General features: G+C 36.1%; 1 protein-coding gene across 1 annotated transcript; it reads right to left on the minus strand.

Annotated features, from left to right (window-relative positions):
- Nucleotides 1–388: 388 nt before the first annotated feature.
- LOC109008771 (pentatricopeptide repeat-containing protein At4g33170) lies at nucleotides 389–3910 on the minus strand. The gene has a single exon (XM_018988992.2). The coding sequence runs from the start codon at nucleotides 3463–3465 to the stop codon at nucleotides 481–483; it is 2985 nt and encodes a 994-aa protein (XP_018844537.1). The 5' UTR covers nucleotides 3466–3910; the 3' UTR covers nucleotides 389–480.
- Between the last annotated feature and the right edge of the window lie 13236 nt (nucleotides 3911–17146).

Raw genomic sequence — 17146 nt, forward strand, 5'->3', positions numbered from 1 at the left:
AGCTACTATTCACTCTCATATCTATAACTTTTTCATAACGTGTGGAGATATTTTTCATAGAATCTGGAGTGAGGAGTAGTAAATAGTGACCGATGATATAGGGAATGCCTTTGACTTCTAAGAACTGATTAGTTGAACGTTAATTTACCGAATATATTTGCGGTAACATACATGTACATGATAAAATATGTATATATGCCATTAAATGAGCCGAGTCCGCAAGATGATTTCTCTGTTTGGTATAAATGCAGAAAACACGCAAGTTTTAAAGCTCATCAAATGCTTCTTTTCAACTAAAAAACAAATTTATTAATTAATAAAATAAAATAAAATAAAATTCTATTGTAATTCTCACAAATGTCTGACTGACTACAATTTCCTCTCTGCATTTAGAAAAAATCCAAGGATCTTTAGGTTGTGTTGTCACCAAAAGTTGGAGTTAGTTGGGGGGGAAAAACAATAAGATAGATCTATTCAACATCACCAGTAATCACCACAAGTGCAGATTCCATCCCTGAAACGATGGAACCGATTTGCATCTCTCAACACAATTTCTCGCTTATAAACCTTCGAGATGTACTTGATTGCACTATGGCAATCTCCACAAACTCTAAGGTTTTTAATTACTCTAATAGTGGAGGATGGAGGAGTGCTTATGAGTCCATAAGCGATAGCAAGCTTCTCACTATGGTAATAAAGGGCACGTTCTTTTTCCTCTTCTTCCACATCAAGCAGCATAAAGTCGGTATCAGGGACATACCCTTCTTCTCTGATCCTTTTTATCACATCCTCCACCTTATCATATATCAAATCAGTTTGTGGATGGTCCCTATCATCCACCACAAACAAGTGCACCCTATTCTTCACATCTATCCAGCTGAACCCCGGATCCTTCTTTACTTTTTTCCTCTCCATTGTTTTCCGAGCATCAGTTACATCATCCCATTGGTTTGCTGCAGCATAGATATTGGATAAGAGAACATAAGCTGCCGAATCGGATGGCTCCAATGCCAATAGCTGTTCTGCCACACGTTTTCCAGTATCTGTGTTCCCTTGAATCCTACAAGCACCGAGCAGGCCTCTATACATTGAGGCAGAAGGTTCAAAGGGCATTGATACTATCAGCTTCTCTGCCTCTTGAACATGCCCTGCCCGGCCTAGGGCATCAACTAGACAAGAGTAGTGCTCGATCTCAGGCTTAATGCCATAAATTTTGCTCATTGAATCAAAATACTCGTAAGCTTCAGAAATTAAACCAGAATGGCTACAAGCAGAAAGTACTCCAATAAAGGTGACTTTATCTGGCTTAATACCATTAGATTCCATAGTTTTGAAAAGGTTGAGGGCTTCTTTGGCATTTCCATGTTGAGCCAAACCAACCAACATAGCATTCCACAGGGCAATGTTCCTAATGTTCATCCTCTGGAATAAAAGATATGCATCCCCAATGTTCCCACACTTGGCATACATGTCAATAAGTGAGGTCCCGACAAAAGGATCTACAGTATAGTCGGACTTTATAACATTTGCGTGAACTTGTCTCCCTTGTTCCAATGCTGTGAGACAAGAGGTGGCTTTGACAAGGGTGGCAAACGTGTATTCATCAGGCTGCACCCCTGAAAGTCTCATCTGATGATATATAGAAAGAGCACGGTCCTCATCTCCATTTTCCACACATCCTGAGATCATAGTTGTCCATGCAACGTCATCAGGCACAGGGATTTGGGTGAAAACCACGTGTGCACTTTCCATATCTCCACATTTAATATACATATCTAGGATGCCACTGCTAACACATAAATCTTTGTCAAACCTGGTTTTTATTGCATAAGCATGAATTTGCTTCCCCTGCTCTAACCCAACCAAGCAACAACAGGCTTTAGCTGCCGTTGCCAAAGTAATTGGATCTGCCTTCTCTTTACTTTTATGAATCAGACTGAAGAGTTCCAATGCTTTCTGACTCTCATTATTCATTACGTACCCAAACATCATTGCATTCCAAGATGCAAAATCAATTTCACCTTTGTTTCCAAAAAGAAACTCTGCCTCCTCCATATTTCCACTTCTACAATATACATCAATAAGGGCAGTATAAACAAAACTGTCAGTGATGATTCCAGTTTTTGCTGCATGAACGTGAACCTGTTTACAGAGATACAAGCCTTCTTTCAGAGATGAGCTAGCTCTTAAAACACTTGCTATTGTAAATTGATCTGGTCTAAGGCCACCACGTAATAAATCTATATATAGTTTCACGGACTCCTCTTCTAAACTACGCTGTGCACAACTTGATATCATTGAGTTCCATGAAATTAAATCCAATTCTTTCATGGAATTGAACACTTTCCGTGCAAAACAAATAGAACCTGCCTTAGAATACATGTTGATAAGACTATTTGCAACAGAAACAACTGAATCAACCCCTAACTTCACCGCAACACCATGAACCTGTTGCCCCAACTCCAGATTGTTGGCATCTGCAATTGCAGAGAGAATAACCATAAAGGTCACAGCATCGCATTCCACTTTTGCTCTAATCATATTTATAAAGCATTCAACAGCAGTCCAATTTTCACCAGCTTGGAGATACTCAGATAATGTCTTGTTCCAGAAAAATACTTCTGAGTCCTCACGATTCAAAGACAGTTTTGTCGCATATGCTTTAACCTGTTCAATGAGACTGTTGCCTTCATCAGAACTAACATTGTTAATGCCGTTAAGAACACGCACACTGATGTCATCAGGACGCAACCCACTGTGATGAAAAGCAGAGAAGAGACAAAGTGCTTCTTTATAAAGACCCATTTCCACATAGGCCTTGAGCATTACATTCCACAACACAACATCCCTATCTGGCATGCCATCAAACAAAGCACGGGCCTCCATAATCCGCCTGAATTTAGCATATATATTCACAAGAGCTCCGGATACGAAGACATCCAAATCCAACCCAATCTTAATGGTGTAACCATGAACAGCCTCGGACGCCCATACATATCCAGAGAGCAGACAGAGCTTTAGAACAGGTGCCAGAGTGAGTCGACCAGTTAAAACACCAGACCCACGAAGCAAACGAAATATGCGAAAGCCTTCTTGAGCATTATCAATCTGAGAGTCCGTGGAGTGTGCATAGGCGGCTAGAATGGAGTTCCAAGTGACAAGGTCTCTGTCAATGGTTCTATCGAACAGGTGACGTGCAAATGCGACTGACCCGCATTTGGCGTACATATTTATGAGATTGTTGGTCAAAAAACGATCTGGGTTTCGTCCGCAGGTTATCATATGCGCATGCGCAGACTTGCCTAGCAGCAAATCGGTTTTGGAAATGGCGGCACGGAGGATGGAGAAACATTGAGAGGAAGAAGACGATGATGAGGATGAGAAATTGATAGGGTGAGAGGTAAGGTTGGAGAGGGAAGAAAGCGTGCTCCGAGATTGGCTTGCAAGTGCATTTCCTGTTTGCATTGTCCGCTTTTCCAAATTGTAGTTAGTTGTAAACAAATTGTAGTACAGTTGTTCTTATATCATTTTCCAAGATTAATTGCCCAAGATCTGCCGCCCTTCATGTCGTGCCGCACCTTTACGCCGCCATCTTCTTCAGGGTAAATTTCTTCGTCTGAAAGTTTTCTAATTTGTGACCGACTTACACGCCAGCATCTGCACCTATAAATTTTCTCCCGAGGTGAAAAAATTAAATTTTTCTGCTACACAGGAAAGCCCCGTAGCCTTTCTCACAGCCACTGTAGCAGTTACCTCGCCGGAAACCACCACATAAACCACCGGTCAAATGTTTTCATTCAAACTTTCACCGTCCCGAAATTTCCGCTGCCGTGGTTCTTGCCACAGCCACCATCGTCGTTTTCGGCCTTTCTAGTCCCCTGTTATCGCACGAATTCTCTTCCTCTCTCGTGTCCTGTAAATTCCAGTGGACTTCTTTTCGAATTTTGGTCTTATCGTAATATACCCAGAAGCTTATAGTATTACAAAAAGGCCCTTTAAAACCCAAGCACGTGGCAATTTGCAGCCCACTATCAATTATTTAACTTTTGATGGTATTCCTTTGCTATAAAAGGAAAATACTTTAACACAAAGATATTATACAACGAAAAAGCTTTCACACGGATAGATATCAAATCCATTTTTACACCAAGTCAATAGATGAATGACACGTAGGTGACATAGGAAAAATTTCAATGAACTCGCGTGCATGCAGATCCATTTATTTTCTTCTAAAATTTCCCTCCTGTGCACATGGTTCTCCCTCCTTCATAATTGCACATCGTTTTGCAGTGAACCAAAATCCACCTTCCTTCGTCCACTCGACGCGATGCCCTCAACCAGTTTCGCTGGAACGCCCACTCAACGCAACACCCTCATGCCGAATCGTTCCCCCTCCCTCCCCCATCACTCGACGCGAGACACGACCCACCACGACTCACGCCCACACACGCCGACACAACGCCCTCACGTCGAAACGGCCACTCGACACAGACGCGACGCCCTGACTCGACGCGACGCGATGTCCACACGAATGGTAAACTCTATTGCACCACATTTCTGAGAAACCCGACAGGGTGATTAATTTTCATTGGTCCTCAAGTTCGCGTTTTTACAATTTTTTTGAAATTTTCATGGCTTTATATGAGCTTACATACAGTTAGCTGGGATTTTAGATGTAATGTTGAAATTTTTTTCCCACCCGATTCCCCTTTTTCGGACTTTATTTTTTAAATTCTTGCCAAATTGTTGTTTTAACAGATTATTGGGATTGGCCTATAATATGTTAACGGAAGCTAGAATTATCATATCATTCTTGCATTGAGTGCATTGGCTTATAATATTCTGCATCCCCAGTAGTTGGCATTTTAGACGCCTAGAATTACCTAATTCTGCATCCCCAGTAGTTGGGCTTATTTATGGTTAAAATGTATTTCAACCATAAATAAGCTTGTGATTAGTTTGGTAATGTTTGGGTATATGTTATAGTTGATGAAAGTTCTTTTCTTTGATTGTCTATTGAGCTATCGTTGCCATGTAAATAATGTCAGGTTGCGTGAATGATGAGTACATCAAGAGATCATGTTGAGATCTTAGACAGTTTTAATTCTAGCGCCAATGAAGTTGAGATGATTGAAGAGGATAGTGAGGTTGAACTTGATATGAACATGCCCAAGGAAGGCCATACAACATCATCTTCATATGTGGAGCCGAATGTGGGGCTAGAGTTTGACGATATAGAGGATCACTTAGTTGCTATAAAGCATTCTCCAGGCGAATTGGTTTTAGCATTCGAACAAATCATACTCGGCTGTCAGGCATCGAAAAATCATTAATTGGAGTAGAGTATGTGTGTTTTAGTTGCTATAAAGCATTCTCCAGGCGAACTGGTTTTAGCATTCGAACAAATCATACTCGGTTGTCAGGCATAGAAAAATCATTAATTGGAGTAGAGTATGTGTGTTCGAGAGAAGGATTCCGTCGGTATAATCTTAAACTTAAAGAGAGAGCAAGACCCGAGGCTCTGGAAACAAGGTGTGGTTGTAAGGCGATGATGACAATAAAGAAGAATAGAGAAAAATAGGTTGTGTCCAAGTTTCTACTTCAACATAATCATGAGATGTTGACACCTATGAGTACAAGTTTGCTTCGTGGGCATAGACGAGTGACTGCGGCACAAAAAAATTTAATAGACATGCTGAATGAGTCGGGGATACCAACACGGAGAATAATATCCGTGTTGAGTAAGGAGCATGGTGGTGATTATAATATTGGTTGCATTCCTAAGAACATTCAGAATTATTTGGACAATCGTAGGAAGCATGTTCTTGAAGAGGGAGATACACAAAAGTTATATGAGTACTTTTTGAAAAATGAACGTAATAATCCAGGCTTTGTATATTCGATCCAAGTTGATGCAAATGGGTCGATGGAAAATTGCTTTTAGGCAGATGGTAGATCAAGAGCTGCATATCAATATTTTGGGGATGTCGTTACGTTTGACGCTACGTATCTAACAAATCACTACAAGATGCCCTTTGTTTCATTCACTGGAGTTAACCATCATCATCAATCTGTGATATTTGGATGTGTATTATTGATAAATGAGATAGCTGAGTCTTACACATGGTTATTGAAAACATGGTTGGAAGCGATGCTTGGTCGTGCTCCCTCAACAATATTAACTGATGATGACAAGTCAATGGCTATGACCATCGTGAAGGTATTGCCCAATACAACTCACAAATTGTGCTTATGGCATATCTTACAAAACGTCCTTGAACATCTAGCTCATGTTTATAACAGATTTTTACAATTTAAATATGATATTAACCATTGTATTCATAACACGGTAACTATTGAGGAGTTTGAGTTTGAGTGGACTGAAATGTTGGGTAAGTACAAGTTGGAACAAATAGTTGGTTGCAAACTATTTATGTCAAGAGAGAAAAGTGGGTACCTATTTATTTGAGATCTATATTTTGCGCTGGAATGTCCACAACTCAACGAATTGAGAGTATGAACAAGTTTTGTAAAGATTATGTTCGTTCAAGTACGATGGTAAGTGACTTCGTCCATCAATATGATAAAGTTTTGAATGCTCGTTATCTAAGTGAGAAAGATAAAAATGTGAAGACAAAAACATCAAGGCCAATTATGAAAAATTTTTCAGTATTGAAGAGGAAGTGGCCAAGCTCTATATAAGAAAATCTTTTTTGATCTTTCAAGAAGAGTTATTTTGTAGCCAGCAATTCAAGGAACACAAAACACGTGTGGAATATGGAATGAAGATTTATTTGATGGCCATTCCTGGGAGAGAAAAGCCAGCATATAAAGTAACACTTGGGAATGATAAAAATGTTGTGTCTTGCACATGTCTTAAGTTTGAATTTATTGGCTTTTTATGCCGGCACATCCTACAAGTTTTGACGAGAAAAAATATTTTGAACTTTGTACTGCAATCATATGTGTTAGAGAGGTGGACGATCAATGCAAAGAGTTGCATGGTACATGGGATATGTGTCGATGAGGGGCCATTGGAGACAATCCTAATTGCATTTGAGAAGAAACATCGTTTGATAAAATAATTTTATATAGTTGGTGAGATGGGGTCACTTTCTATTAAGAAATATGAGCATGTTTCACGGGGCATAGAGACTATTCATCAAGAGCTTCTCTTGATGGGTGATGATGATGATGACGACGCAATAAATAACCCAGAAGGACATGCGGTCCAGAGTCAAATAGTCTCAAACTTTTCATTGCAAGATCTCCCAATCATTGTTTCTAAAGGAAAACCCAAAATATTACAATAAAAAAATCCAAAAGAAAATATCCCAACAAAGAAGTGACAGTGTAGCATTTGTAAACAAGGACATGTGAGAACAAAATGTCCATCACACAGGTACTTGCAATGATTTAATTATATTTCTAATTATGTCGTATGTTCGTTATGTGAAGCTTTTTACTTGATGAAATCTTTCTTCTTCTTTTGCTTTTTTTTTCTCCTTTTTTTTTATAGTGGTATGGGCAAACTAAGTTCAATTACATTACCTCCAGACCCGGCCACTATGTCAACAACATTTGATATGTATAAATACTAATCTTATCTTATTTATTTTATATTTAAATGTTTGATTGGGTCACTTATTGTTATCCTATGAAAATTCTTCTTCATTTGTAGGAATATGCAATTCTCAACAGCGTCACAAGATGAAGAGTATGGAGCATCGTGGAATTTTCACTTTTCAGAAGAGAATTAATGATGAATTAATGAGAATTAAATTTTTTGTAGCCATATGTTGGTTGTATTACTAGAAGTGATTTTTTGTAGCCATATTGGTGGCTATATGATGGCTATATGTTGGCTGTATGTAGGTATGATATTTTTTGTAGCCGTATGTTGGTCGTATGCAGACATGATATGTGTTTGTAGCCATAGGTTGGCTGTAATGCAGAAATTGAATGAATAAATGACACATTCCTATGTTGGAATTTATTTTTTCATACAACCTCATGATTCCAATATGGACATATGCTTCTATTAATCTATTACATAATTTCGTACTATTAATCTTTTCATACACTGTGTTCCCTAAGTTCACACCAACACTTCTAGAAAATATCCAAAAGAATCAGAAATAAAAAACCAAACACATTCACCAATCCCATAAAATATAGTCTTTTACAAAAACTGATCCAAAAAATAAATACAACATGTCCCGATAAACCAAGTACATCTTAATGTAGCATTAAACGATTTACAGAACATGAAGGCTCATACAACTTCAGAGTAAGAAATAACACAATAAATAGAATCCAAGATGCAATTAAGACACATTTGTACTTCTTCTTCATTGATTGGAATTTGATGTGTTCAATTCTTGCACATTCAGCTGCTATTCTTTCATTTTTTCGTTGTGTTAATTCTAACGTTCGTTTACAACAATCCGTTTGTTCCATTAGAAGATCAACCCATTTGAAAAAGCCACACTGTTTTTTATCCTTATAATTTGGACAACTGAAAAACCGCCAACCAAAACTTTTTGGGTTGCCCAACGTTCGCATTTTGGATGGAATGCCACAATAACACATCAATTTTTGTAAGCTAGATATGGTGTCTCCTTCACTATTCATATTGCTGTAAAAAAGAGAATAAAAATAAGTAAAAGTAGGAAGATAAGATTACAAATCCAAAAGAAAATATATAAAAAGGTTGTTGCATGTATGGAAAAACAGCACTCAAAGTCGAGACACTAAGAAGTTTGGCTGCGTGCACCACTCTGCATTATTACTATTAGTTTGCTAAATCTTTTCACTGGGAGGCAAATTCCTATTATATTCTTAACCATTTTCATGGCAACCAAAAATTGATGGTCTATCAATTTATCTATTGATGCATATGAGAGAGATTGTTTGGAAAGGGAGTTTGCAGAAAGTGGAGTGTGGGAGGCAGTTAGGAGGTTGAATGGTAACAAATGCTCCTGGTCCTGACTGTATTTCTATAGCTTCATTTTTTCTTTTTCTTAAGATACGGGAGCATACAAGAGATATACCTAAAAATAAAATGAAAGAAAAGAAAGTCTTGGAATTAGAAACTGGAAAAGAGCGACAATTATAAATAATCATCCAGTGATAAAAGGTGTTCAGAAAGAGTGTTTTGAGATCTATCACAGATGTATAACAATCTTCAAAACTACGCCCATTTCATTCTCATGACAGGATTATCTCGGATTATACTGCACATTAATGACTGCCAAACTACTCTTTCCAACATGTAAAGAGTCCACCATGTGACAGGGCATGACCTAAGTTATCCAAAAGTAGACTATCATAATTCATAAGGTGTTGGCTACCTCACAATGAAGGAAACGGTGATCAACCCCCCACTTCTCTCATTCATAGAACACCAATCAACTATTATAACTTACTTCTTTCCTAAATCAGATATTCATGTAAAATGGAAAAAAAATCTCTTTCGAAGGAGTCTTATTCTACCAGATTATCTTCCAAGGAAAGGGGCTATGAACTTGAGAGCATAAGACATTGTAAAACAACTTAATTTGAAACCCCTTTAATAGAGGGGCCCTATATGAGTTTATCTTCACTATCCTGTCTTACCTTTCTAGAACACATTCAATTTATAGGAATATATCTTGGATTCAATGCATATAAAAAAACAAAGGGAAAAGCATCAGTGCTTGTTTCTGATTAGTGGTCAAATAATAGACTTATCGTCTGATGACATCATGTCCAGGCTACATATTGAGATTGCTGATGACCAAAACCATGGGAAATAGTCTTACTCATCCTTGATTGTGTGTTTGATGTTATTTCTTTAATTAGTTAGGTGTTAGGCAAGAACCTTCTACCACCTATTAAAAATGCAGTAATGTAATTGATGAAGATTAAGTAAAAACACAGAATTTGAAATTCGAAAAAAATCCTACATTTCTAACACAAAAGCCGAAATTTGAACAAATTCGAAAGAAACCCTACATTTCTAACACCCCGAAATTCAAACAAATTCGAAAAAAAATCCCAAATTTCTAACACAGAGAAGCCGAAATTAAAAAGAAACCCTACATTTCTAACGCAGAGAAGCCGAAATTCAAAAAAAATTACTGGGGATATTGTGATTTACCTACCAACGGCTTTGAAGATGAGTGCAGGAGGTGGGCGTCGCGGTGGGTCGCGTTGGCAGAGTATGGGCGTAAGTAGTGGTGGGTCGCATCGAGTGATGGGGGAGGGAGGGAGAACGATTCGGAGTGAGGGCGTAGCATCGAGTAAGCGTTTTGGCAAAACTGGGTGAGGGCGTTGTGTCGCTTCGAGTCCCATCGGCGAGGGCATCGCGTCGAGTGAACGAAGGGAGGTGGATTTTGGTTCACTGCAAAACGATGTGCAGATATGCGGGAGGGAGAACCATTGGCACTGGAGGGAAATTGCAGAAGAAAAGAGATAGATTTGCATGCACGCGAGTTAATTGAAGTTTTTCCTACGTTGCCTACGTGTCATTCATCTATTGGGTGGTGCAAAAATGGGTTTGATACCTGTCTCCAGCTTTTCCCATTACACAAAAGTAAATTCACAAACTGATGTATGTTCAGACTTCATATCTTGTAGCCTCTTTAAAGTATGTTTAGACTTCATACGTCGGTTGGCATTACAAATTGAAAAGTGATACCGAATTTGCTCTTTCAATTTGACCTTATATGTATTTTATTTTATTTTTTAAGATTTTTTTATTTAATAGTTAAGAAAGTAATTAATATTTTATTATTATTATTTTTAAATATTTAAAAAAAATTACAATTTACAATAAATGACATGCCAAGTAAGCAAACTTGATTGGCATAGTAGCATTAGGCTAGATGTAATTATGCTTTTGCTAAGTGCTCATGATAGTATATGTTTTAAACTTTGTTTTACTGTCTTGGGTTGATTTTAATTAGACTTATACTTATATCTTATGTTAGGCTTAATTTTATGATAGGCTTGGGTCATTTTATTTCAGAAATTGTAATGATGTTTTAAGTTGTGTTGGGCTTAGTTTAAATTTAAATAAAGATATTAGCCAGAAAATCTATTTTTACAGAATATATTTAAGGGACTAAAATATATTGTTAAGTACTAATTTAAGATTGGATTATAGTAATAGTTACTAAAATTTTAAAGTCTATTTTATGAGCCACTACGATTTTACAAATTTGGATAAAATCTAGTTATGCTAAGTTATAATTTAAAAAGTTAAGATATGATATTACTATTTTAAATAATGTGACACTCCCAACCTTCGCTTGGGATAGAATGGAGATTTAGAACATCGGGACATACAACACAAAGTTACATACCACCGTTCATGACAGTTAATATGCAATGCATCCTATAAATGCATCTATGCAATAACCACAGCGAAATAAGGGTGACTAAATAAAACTCATGCCAGAATAAACTAAAACATCCCAAATCACTCATAACCATCATAAGTTCAAATCATAAGGTAGCATAATCTTAATACAAATATTCAAGATAACAAGTCTTCATAGCTAAATCAATTGTTTCATGTGTTTTAATGTACGAAAGGTTAGAGCTATAAACATCAAAATGACTTCTAGTCTTTTGTCGAGATCTGGCTCCTCTTCAATCAATCGAATCCACTGGTCCATCATCGCTGAATCCTAACACATTTTCTATCATTCCGAGTGGAATGATAGTGGGTCCACAAGGGATGAGATTTACTTAAAAATCTTAATCAGTTAGACAACCAACATGCACAAAGATAAATTATGCATAATGAATAATAAATATGAAATGTGTGTGATGCAGAAAAAAATTAGTATATGTCTCTCATAAAGATTCCTCAACATTTCGGAAAAGTTGAGATACACATTTTCTTATAGAGAACATTTCTTTTTCATTTCAACTATCAAAAACATATATTTGATCATAACGTTTCATCATTATTAGCAATTCACATTTAATCATAATTATAGCATTATGACATATGGTATCGTCACAATTCCCTGTATGGATTGTGAGTACTTGCTGGTGATCGTAGTACAACTCACGTTGAAACTACGTTGTCTGCAAACTCATTCTCAATGCATTAGTAACATAATATAACATCATCGTAACATGTACATCTACCAGCCTTAGGTGTCATAACATTTGATTTCGCTCCGGCGTTATTTAAAAAGAACCTATTTGAAACTCGTTGACTATTTTTTGTCAATCTAGGGGTTATCACTCCATTTTTACTCACTCTGAGTAGACAGAGGAGTTCCACTAGGATAATTCTCTATCTTAGCCTTTGGGATCGTGACAAAATTATTTTTATGTTATACTTGAAAAATGTAATTCATGACATATGCATATATAGCAAACTTTCATATGAAAATGATATTTATATGCAATATGCTAAAAATAGTGAAAATGTCACATGTCATGTAAGCAAGTAGTCATGTACTCAATGTATCATATAACATAATATTTCATACTCAAAATGACAACTAAAATATGAATATGACATTTATCAATAAATTATAAATAACTTATCAAAGTGTAAGTTAGAGGTTAACTTACAAACTGCCTATGTTTGGCACATCGTACATCTGTAATAAAAGTTGTACTTAGTTAGGATTTGAACTACTATAGAAGATGTTCATAATCAAAAAGTTTCAAAAATAGGTATTTACAAAAATACCCCTGAACTTTTAAAAATTGCCACTGAGGCCCTACTTTTTTACTTTTTGCAAACGAATTCCAAATTTAACCAAACTTCATAAATCTCATATTTTTCATGATCTAAAACCATCTATGCCCTTATAATTCCAAAAATCAAAATGGAACTAGCCCAAATACACTCAACCCATGGCATGCACTCTAGTTGATGCTCAAGTGTAATTTCAACTATTGATCCTTATGAATGCATGTATATTCAATTTTCATTAATTGTAAATAATTAATATAATCCTTAATTACATAATAAAATCTTAATCTTGGGTGAACAAGTTCATCCCAACATTTAGTCATGGTTAAAAACTTTAATCTTTAGTAAACTAGTCCTTAAGCATGCATGATATCTCTTAATCTTTTCATCAATAAAAGTTTCAAAAACTAGAATTAAATTATGGACTTCCCTTCTTATTCCAATCACAAGGTTTTCTAAATGCTCATATTTCAAACATAGGTGAAATAAATCAAATCTTCATAAATTAAGCATAAATTAATCAAATTGTGCATGCTTTGATGATCAACACGATAGAATGAAAACCTATCATGACGTTCTTTCAACCTCAAGTTTAAACCTTCAAAAATAATTATAAGACATTTATGAATCATATAAAATCATACCAACTCATGCCATGCCTAAAAATTCAACCCAACATAATTAATTCCAACAAAACTTCAAATCTAACCCAATTTTGAACTTAGCATGCTAAACCTTATTTAAGCTCAATCAAGATTCATTCTCATGCCATAAATTAAAACCTAACATGTTGCTCTAATAATTAGCAAGAGATTAAGTAAGAATACTGAACAAAATTGTGGCCTCAAAAGCTCTCAAACACACTTCACCCAACTCACTCGGTTTCCATTCTCTTGCACACTAAGGGATGAAGAGCTCTTAAGAACTCAAGAGGAGCTTGAAGAAGAGGTGTGGAGAAATCAAGGAGTGGAGGGGGGCATTTTTATAGTGCTCAAGAGGGAAGGGGGATGCTGGCCTTGGCTGGAGGACAGCCTTGTGATTGGTGGAGTGAGAAGTGGTGGTGATGAGTGCATACATCCTTGCGCAGACGTGAATAGTGCCCTATACCTCATGATTTTCTCTATTTCAAGTGTTGTAAAGTGCTAAGTGGGTGCAGGAGATTCCATGAGGTGAAAAAAAAAAAGGCAAAAAAAAATGAGGCATAAGGTCATGCCATGGTGCCGTTAGGTAGCAGAAAAAATCTAGACATATTTTCAATTTTTTTCTTGCATCACCTTTGTTTTATCTTCATGGATGATTTGTGTAGGTATCATGAAACTCCTTGAAGGCTTTTTCAAATGGTAGAAGGTAGAGGGTTTGGCTATCATGTGATGATGTATGTGCAGCTCAGAGAAGAGGGTGAAATGAGGGTGGTTGCCGAGTGATGTCTTAAACAAAAGTCAATCAATTTTGGCTCCTTTTGAGGTGGCTTTGAGTCAAGGTTCACCATGATAACTGGAATGGCTCTTGGGGATTGGAGGAGGAAGGAGGTGGCATGTGGTGGTGGCTCAGCCATGTGCAGAAGTGCAACCGAAACACAAGTCATTTGGTTTGGCTTCAACTAGGCCTTTAACGAAATTAGTTAGCTTCTTTGGCTTAGTTTTCTTGGGGCAAAAATGTCCAATACTCAAATTGAACTAAGGGGGATAATGTGAGGTGTTACAAGACAAAAATACCCTTGAGGAAAGAATGAAACTGGCGTGGACTAGGGGTTGAATTAGTATAATGCACCAAGTGATGTATCAAGGGGCCGATTGTGATGGTTTGGGCATTGACATGTCTTAATTTAGTCTAAACTCTTAATTTAGTCTAAGAATGATAAAAAGAAACAATAATAAAAATAATAAAGTTAAGATAAAAAAGGCTAAAAGATTAAAAAGGAAAATTAAGCTTAAAACATGGTTTTAGATATCACTAATCATGTGAAAGTTGATCAATGCTCTTAACCCAAGTTCAAAACTCTCTGGAAACATCTGGTACAATCGTCTCAGTGGATGTCTAATAAAAGAAGGATTTGAGAATAATCTAATTTACCCATGTGTTTTTATAAAAAAATCAAATTCCGGATTTGCTATTATTACTATAGATGTAGATGATTTAAATCTTGTTAGAACTCTAGAAGACCTCATAAAAGCTACAAATTATTTAAAAAATGAGTCTGAAATGAAAGATTTTGAAAAAACAAAATTTTGCCTTGATTTGCAAATAAACATTTTTCAAATGGAGTTCTTGTTCATCAATCAGCATATAAAGAAAAAGTCTTGAAATACTTTTACATGGACAAAACTCATCCTTTAGTACTCCAATGGTTGTCCGATCACTTGATGTGAAAAGTATCAATTTCACCCTCAGGAAGATGACGAAGAAGTTCCTGGTCCTGAAGTGCCACATCTAAGTGCAATTTACTACTTTGATGTATCTTGCAATTCAACTAAATATTGCATTTTCAGTTAACTTACTAGCAAGATATAGTTATGTACAAACTCAAACACATTGAAATGAGGTCAAACATATTCTACGCTACCTTCGTAGAATGGTTGACATGTGATTATTTTATCTAGAATGATCAGATCCTCAATTAATTGGTTATATAGACTTGAGTTGCCTTTCCGATCCCCATAAAGGAAGATCACAAACATGATTGATATCAGTTCACTTGTGGAGGTACAACTATTTCATGGAGATCTATCAAGCAAACATTAGTTGCTACTTCTTCCAACTACTCAGAGATTATTACAATTTATGAAACAAGCCGAAAATACATTTGGTTAAGATCAATAATTCAACACATTTGAGAAAAGTGTGCTTTATTCACAATTAAAGATAGTTCAGTAACATTATATGAAGATAATATTGTTTATATCACACAAAACAAAAGAGGTTATATCAAAGGTGATAGAACCAAATATGTTTCGCCAAAGTTCTTTTATACACAAGAGCTCTCGAAGAGCGGTGATATTGATGTCAAACAAATATCATCATGTGATAATTTGGCGGATCTATTCACTAAAGCATTACCAACTGTAATATTTAAAAAGTTAGTACACAACATGCGTTAACTCAAAGATCTTTCATTGTAAACTATTGAAGCTCTACATTCTTTTGAAGGAGAGAAAATGATTATACAGATTGTACTATTTTTCTTTCGCTAAGGTTTTTTCCCACTAGGTTTTCCTTTGTAAGATTTTAACGAGACAATCCTAAAAAGTTCCAAGATACACAAGAATATTGTACTATTTTTCCTTCGTCGTTGGTTTTTTTCGCATCGAATTTTTTCTTAGCAAGGTTTTAACAAAACATGTTCTTTGTGTATGGTCATCCAAGGGGAAGTGTTGTAAATACATGAATGTAGTAAAATACTTTCCATATACTTGATAGATGACTATTAGAATTCTTACCTATTCATGTATTCTTATTTCTCATGTTCATGTATCCCCTTGATTCATGTATTGTTAAATTCATGTATCTATTTATTATCATATATCTTCTCATGCCCATAAAAGGGAGTCTTTGAGAAGCATTTGTGGTAGATACAAAACAAGAAAGTTGAGAGAAATAATAATGAGTTCCTGAATAACTAGTCTCATATATTGTGATCATTCAATTCTCTTATTACTTTTTTTTAGTTTTATAAACATAAGAGCCGTATTTGGGTTACTATCCTGGAGGTTACTCATAACTTCCACTTTTGTATTTCTAGTAATCTCTGAATGATTAGTAATTTATGTCTTACATGACATCTTTTGTTAATTTGACATGGGGAATGCAATACCCTTGAACATCTTTTGTAAATTATCAAAATTTCTCTCTATATAGTTTATATTGTATATAGTTCTAATCATTATACAACTTCTGGAAAAACTTATGCAAATAAATAAATAAATAAAAGATCCCTACTATATTATTTTATGACATAGTTGTAGTAGTGCCATATAAAATTATCAAATATTTCTCATAGTTGATCATCTCCTCCCTCGACTTCTAATTAGATTCCATACCTGCCCTCTCCTCTTTTTTATGCTTCTGGATGTCCATAGATACCTATGAATTGCCATTTTCATACCCTCATTTGATCTTCAATCCAAGCATCAGTATGTTTCTAAGAAAACTACACAATACCAAGATCACCTCTTTTTTCCACATAATGCCCAAACCACCACTTCTGCTATTACTATCTACTGATTCCAATCCATAAAACTCAATCTCACCTTCAGTCATTTTATTTGAATCCTACTCATCTTTGATTCCTAGATGACCAGGATATCGAGATCTTCGATTTGGATTAAAACCTCAAGAGCACGGTGTTCCAGCTTATGATCCTCACGGTTGTCGGGCCGGCAACCAGCCTCCTTCGATAAGTTATGCTGGTCTCATCTTCTTCCTCTACGCAATGCTTTCATT

This window comes from Juglans regia, chromosome 6, assembly GCF_001411555.2.
Source record: "Juglans regia cultivar Chandler chromosome 6, Walnut 2.0, whole genome shotgun sequence".
In the NCBI taxonomy this organism is placed as follows: domain Eukaryota; kingdom Viridiplantae; phylum Streptophyta; class Magnoliopsida; order Fagales; family Juglandaceae; genus Juglans; species Juglans regia.